Raw genomic sequence first — 5,459 nt, forward strand, 5'->3', positions numbered from 1 at the left:
AGATAGATATTATTGCCCCGAGGAAGATGTAGACAGTGATCTACAACAGTTATTTTTTTTTTTTTGTCTCTTAGTTTTTTAATTTCCCGTTTTCGTGGAGCCGAGAGGAAGAAGACGACGGGGCAATGCTAATGACCCGACCGAGAGAGTATAAAGCCTGGCCACCGGTTGCTCCGGACGTCACTTGTGGTTGGATCATCTCGCCTGCAGTCCGATTCGGAAGCTGAGGATCCAAGGTAAGGGCATAGAGACAGTGTTTGGTCTAGATACGCTTCTCGAGACTGTTGTTCTCTCTCTCTCTCTCTCTCTCTTTTAATACTGGTATGTATCTATTACCTGATGGACTTAAAATTCATATTTATCTCTCTCTCTCTCTCTCTCTCTCTCTCTCTCTCTCTCTCTCTCTCTCTCTCTCAATTGTTTTTAACACTGGTATGTATCTTATTACTTGATGAGCTTAAAATTCCTTTTCTCTCTCTCTCTCTCTCTCTCTCTCTCTCTCTCTCTCTCTCTCTCTCTCTCTCTCTCTCTCAATTGTTTTAATACTGGTATGTATCTTAGTACCTGATGAGCTTAAAATTCCTATTCTCTCTCTCTCTCTCTCTCTCTCTCTCTCTCTCTCTCTCTCTCTCTCTCTCTCTCTCTCTAATTGTTTTAATACTGGTATGTATCTTATTACTTGATGAGCTTAAAATTCCTCTCTCTCTCTCTCTCTCTCTCTCTCTCTCTCTCTCTCTCTCTCTCTCTCTCTCTCTCTCTCTCTCTCTCTCTGAAGGATCTTAGTGTCTGCTTTTTGTGACAATCAGTTTGCAAGGCTCTGCTGCCTTGCCGTTGTTTTAAGAACCTTGACAGAGAAGAACTGGAGTTTCGTAAATTGAATTTAGGGCGAATTATCGTAAATTTGACACGAATCTTTTAAAAATGGTTTGGATGAATTTTCTCGAAGAAGACTTTCGACCGGTATCTTTAATAAAAATTCCACTTTGCAACTTCTGTTTTCTTCGATGTCTTCGTCACACAACTCTTACAAGACACACACACGCGCACGCAAACACACACACACACGCGCACACACACACGCATATATATATGTGTGTGTATGTGCGTGTGTATGATTTTGTGCGTATGTGTGTTTGCGCATGTTTCACCATTTTGACCAGTTATGGGTCCTCTACCTCTGATGATTAGTCTAAAAAAATTTTTTTATGGTCGCAGGGTGATGAAAATTCCCAGATTGAAGCTAAGTGAGGGTTTTACGTATTAAGAATTAGAGAAATCACAATCAAAGTCTGTTTCATTTTCGCTCTCCTTATTAGGGAAACGGACATGGAGAGAGAGAGAGAGAGAGAGAGAGAGAGAGAGAGAGAGAGAGAGAGAGAGAGAGAGAGAGAGAAATGTTGCTGACATGAGAGAAATATATATATATATATATATAGCTTGGTTCCTGAAAATTATATATATATATATATATATATATATATGAATGCTATCGGTTCAAAAATTATCTATCCTCCATTTCCCCTCCCTCTTTTACAGAAAATATATTCCACCAAAGGGTTCACAACAACTTTTAAAAGCTGTTTTCCCCTGAATTTCGTTGCCTTTATACCAATTACCATTGACTGATTTTGGATGGAAATGTCCAGTTACTGAATATTTTCAAATGTATAACAAATTTAAGATAACCATACTCATGAATCACACACACACATATGTAATATATACATATATATGTATGCGTATGTGTATATGTATACAATAATGCAGTCATAGTTAATCCATGATATAATTACCTGTCTGACTGTGTATGTATCTGTCTTTTGTCTGATTCTAACTGTATGCATTAGTGCCACCTTAACTTAATCTCCCCAAAATATAAGCAATTTTAGTAGCTTTTCCATTCATGCTCAAGTTCGTCAGAAGTAGTTTTCGTGACTGCATAGCTCTTGACCTGAAACTCCTTATATAACTTATGAAAAAATGATCTCCATTTGCAGATGATGGTGAACCAAAGAACCGTGGCACTTCTGGTCATCTTCCAGGCAGTGATTGCCTCCGCTGCTCCCTACCGCCCAGATGGAGGTGGATCTGCCAGTGCTGGTTCTGGCGTTGGGGCCTCCGTAGGCAGTGCTGGAAGTACCGATTTTGGGTCCTCTGGAAGTACTAGCGTTGGATCCACAGGAGGTGCTGGTTCTGGATCTTCTGGCGGTGAATTTGGATCTTCTGGATCTTCTGGCAGTGAATTTGGATCTTTTGGAAGTACTGACTTTGGATCTGGTGGCAGTGCCAGTTCTGGATCTTCAGGAGGCTCTGGCTTTGGATCCGGTGGCAGTGCCACTTTTGGACCTTCTGGAAGTACTGGCTTAGGATCTTCTTCAAGTGACGGTTTAGGATCTGCTGCAAGTGCTGGTTCCAGTTCTGGATCTGCCGCAGGTTTTGGATCTGCTGGAGGTGCTGGTCTTGGATCCACTGCAGGTTCCGGTTTTGGATCTGCTGGAGGTGCTGGTCTTGGATCCACTGGTTCTTTTGGATCTGCTGGAGGTGCTGGTCTTGGATCCACTGCAGGTTCCGGTTTTGGATCTGCTGGAGGCGCAGGTCTTGGATCCACTGCAGGTTCCGGTTTTGGATCTGCCGGAGGTGCTGGTCTTGGATCCACTGCAGGTGCCGGTGTTGGATCTGCTGGAGGTGCTGGTCTTGGATCCACTGCAGGTTCCGGTTTTGGATCTGCTGGAGGTGCTGGCCTTGGATCCACCGCTGGTGCTGGTTTTGGATCTGCTGGAGGTGCTGGTCTTGGATCCACTGCAGGTGCCGGTGTTGGATCTGCTGGAGTCGCTGGTCTTGGATCCACTGCAGGTGCCGGTTTTGGATCTGCTGGAGGCGCTGGTCTTGGATCCACCGCAGGTGCTGGTTTTGGATCTGTTGTGAGTCCCAGTTTTGGATCTGCTGGAGGCGCTGGTCTTGGATCCACCGCAGGTGCCGGTTTTGGATCTGCTGCAAGTCCCAGTTTTGGATCTGCTGGAGGCGCTGGTCTTGGATCCACCGCAGGATTTGGATCTGCTGCAAGTCCCAGTTTTGGATCTGCTGGAGTTGCCGGTATTGGGTCCGCTGGAGGTTTCCCTGGTAGCTTTGGAGGCCTCCCTACACTTGGAGCAGGTGGTTTAGGCATCAGCCTTGAATCAGAAGAAGTTGGCCTAGATTCTGGGTATGAAACGAGATACAGCGTAGACAATTCCAGGGAAGATAACTCCCGGGAATTTGGTAACAGATCACCACTTTTGTTATGGTAAAGAGTGTATATTGAGTTATGCCTTATAGAATGAGTGAACAATTTTGAAACTCAGCTTAAGTATGATGCAGCTGAATGTTGATTATTTCAACCTAGCCATGTCAACGACCTTTACCTTGCAGTTGATATAAATCTATTGAATGGTTTTGAAATGAATGGTCTAAGTTATGGGAGAAAAGGTTAATCTATTTATCATTGAAACCATGTTTTCCCCAGTCTGTGAAATATATTTTTTGTATTTCAGTAAAAAATAGTTTTACTACTGTTAGTTTCATTAACCATTACTTTAGAGAACCAAAAGTTACTGCAATGCATCTGCTGAGTCAAGCTGTAGAAGTATTCGTTTGTGGTGTATTCACCGGGCTGAGCAAGAAACATGACCAATAACTCACGAAAACTTGGATAATTTAGAATTCTGATTCGTTCCCATCTAACGTAAAAAATTCTATGAGCAGACCAAAGCCTTGGTCTTGAGTGGACTCAGAAGATGTAGAGCCATTAGTCTTGCAACATCGCACCTTCTGCAAATAAAATTTATTTATGCATATGTAAGTATATTGATACATACACCTGGAAATGTAAAACTATAATAGTTCACAGTTAAATATTCACTGTATTATGATAAAGAACAAAGGTTCTTAAGAAAGAAAACTATAGTTGGTCGTCTGTAAGCTCTGGTACTGAACCCTTCACAGAGGATATTCTTCTTCAAAGGGCTCATAACAATTGTTGAACACTATTTTGCTCTATGTTCCCCTAAATTTATGCCACAAACCATTGTTTTATATACATATGTATATTGAAATCTGTCATTGGATCGATCCCATTTAGAGACCAATTGTATAAGAAGTTTAATAGTAAATAGAAAAAACTGTATGGTGTATACTTGTAACTTACAGAAAGATAATGAATTAAATGGTAATTGATGTAATGTGAAGGAGATTTTTCATATAAGGGGTAGAATGCAATTTGTTGAGAGAAATTTTATGAAGAAAGTGAAACAAGACCCAGATATATAGGTTGGTTAATTGGGTTGGTGTGATGAAGGGTTTAAGACGATGGTTTGTCGGTCTCCTCGGTTGATTACTAGGTTTTTGGGGCAAACAATTAGCAGAAATTGAGAAAGGACAGATGTAGGTGTGAAATTGCGGGATAAGGTATGAGGTCATCAGATGGGTAAGTGTCTGATGTCTGCAGGTAGTAAAGTGTTAGTTGGTGACAGTGAAAAGAAGCTAACGGTACTGATGAGAAATGTTTTGTAAAAGCATAAAACTGAAAGGCAACGTTAGCAAGAGCAAGGTAATTGGGGTACATGGATGGCCAAGAAAAAAAAAAGGATGCAAATTTGTAGACCGGATGTAGTTCATTTGCACAGAGGGCTGGGTATTCATAATTAATAATAATTTAGAAGCTGAAACTCACAGCAGGATTTTTAAAAGGGTTTTGGAAGAGGTGTCTCTATGGATGGGAAGGTTGGAAGGCATGATGGGATTGTTGAACGAACTCTCCCTTATGGAAGTGAAAATTTTATGCTGAGGAAGAATAAAACGTAGAAGCTTTTGAGATGTGGATGAAGGACTGAAACTTTTGTGTGGCTGAGCAGTTTGAACAGGAGTGAGGAGTGGGAAACCGAAAAAAGTTTTTAGATGTTGTAGGAGAGGTGCTGTAGAGGGAGGGTCCTAGGTTCGCAGAAGCCGGAGAGTTCATGCGAGATAAGAGTGGCGCAAGTGTAAAGTTAAGTTAAGTATACCTTCGATTAACCAGACCACTGAGCCGATTAACAGCTCTCCTAGGGCTGGCCCGAAGGATTAGATTTACTTTTACGTGGCTAAGAACCAATTGGTTACCTAGCAACGGGACCTACTGCTTATTGTGGAATCCGAACCACATTGTAGCGAGAAATGAATTTCTATCACCAGAAACAAATTCCTCTTGTTCTTCACTGGACGGTCGGAGATTCGAACTCGCGACCAACAGAGTGGTAGCTGAGAACGGAACCCGCTCACCCAGCGAGGAACTAAGAGTCAACTAACTTCTCATAAGCCTTTCCGATAAGCTGGACGTGACGGCTGATGTTATGGACGGTTAATGCCATGGGCCACTTCCCCCCCTCTCCCTGAAATCTGGAAAAAAAGTAAATTAAATTAAAGGTATCCTTATTATGTTGCATAAT

The 5,459-nt window shown here is 42.0% G+C and overlaps 1 protein-coding gene across 2 annotated transcripts; it reads left to right on the forward strand.

The window, feature by feature from the left end:
* The first annotated feature begins 83 nt into the window (after positions 1-83).
* Positions 84-3,548, forward strand: LOC136854185 (uncharacterized). 2 transcript variants are annotated; one of them, XM_067130491.1, is made up of 3 exons: positions 84-236; positions 1,998-2,499; positions 2,542-3,548. In XM_067130491.1, exons 2-3 carry the CDS (start codon positions 1,998-2,000, stop codon positions 3,285-3,287), a joined length of 1,248 nt encoding a protein of 415 aa, XP_066986592.1. In that variant the 5' UTR covers positions 84-236; the 3' UTR covers positions 3,288-3,548. The 2 variants fall into 2 exon arrangements, with proteins under 2 accessions (XP_066986592.1, XP_066986593.1); XM_067130492.1 differs by having other exon boundaries at positions 1,998-2,451.
* Positions 3,549-5,459: the final 1,911 nt, after the last annotated feature.

Source organism: Macrobrachium rosenbergii, chromosome 28 (genome assembly GCF_040412425.1).
Source record: "Macrobrachium rosenbergii isolate ZJJX-2024 chromosome 28, ASM4041242v1, whole genome shotgun sequence".
NCBI lineage: Eukaryota > Metazoa > Arthropoda > Malacostraca > Decapoda > Palaemonidae > Macrobrachium > Macrobrachium rosenbergii.

Excerpts from the sequence above, each read along its gene's own strand:
- LOC136854185 (XM_067130491.1), top strand. The coding sequence starts at position 1,998 with ATGATGGTGAACCAAAGAACCGTGGCACTTCTGGTCATCTTCCAGGCA. Across the intron at positions 2,500-2,541 it reads CGGTTTTGGATCTGCTGGAG|GTGCTGGTCTTGGATCCACT; the intron begins GTGCTGGTCTTG and ends GATCTGCTGGAG.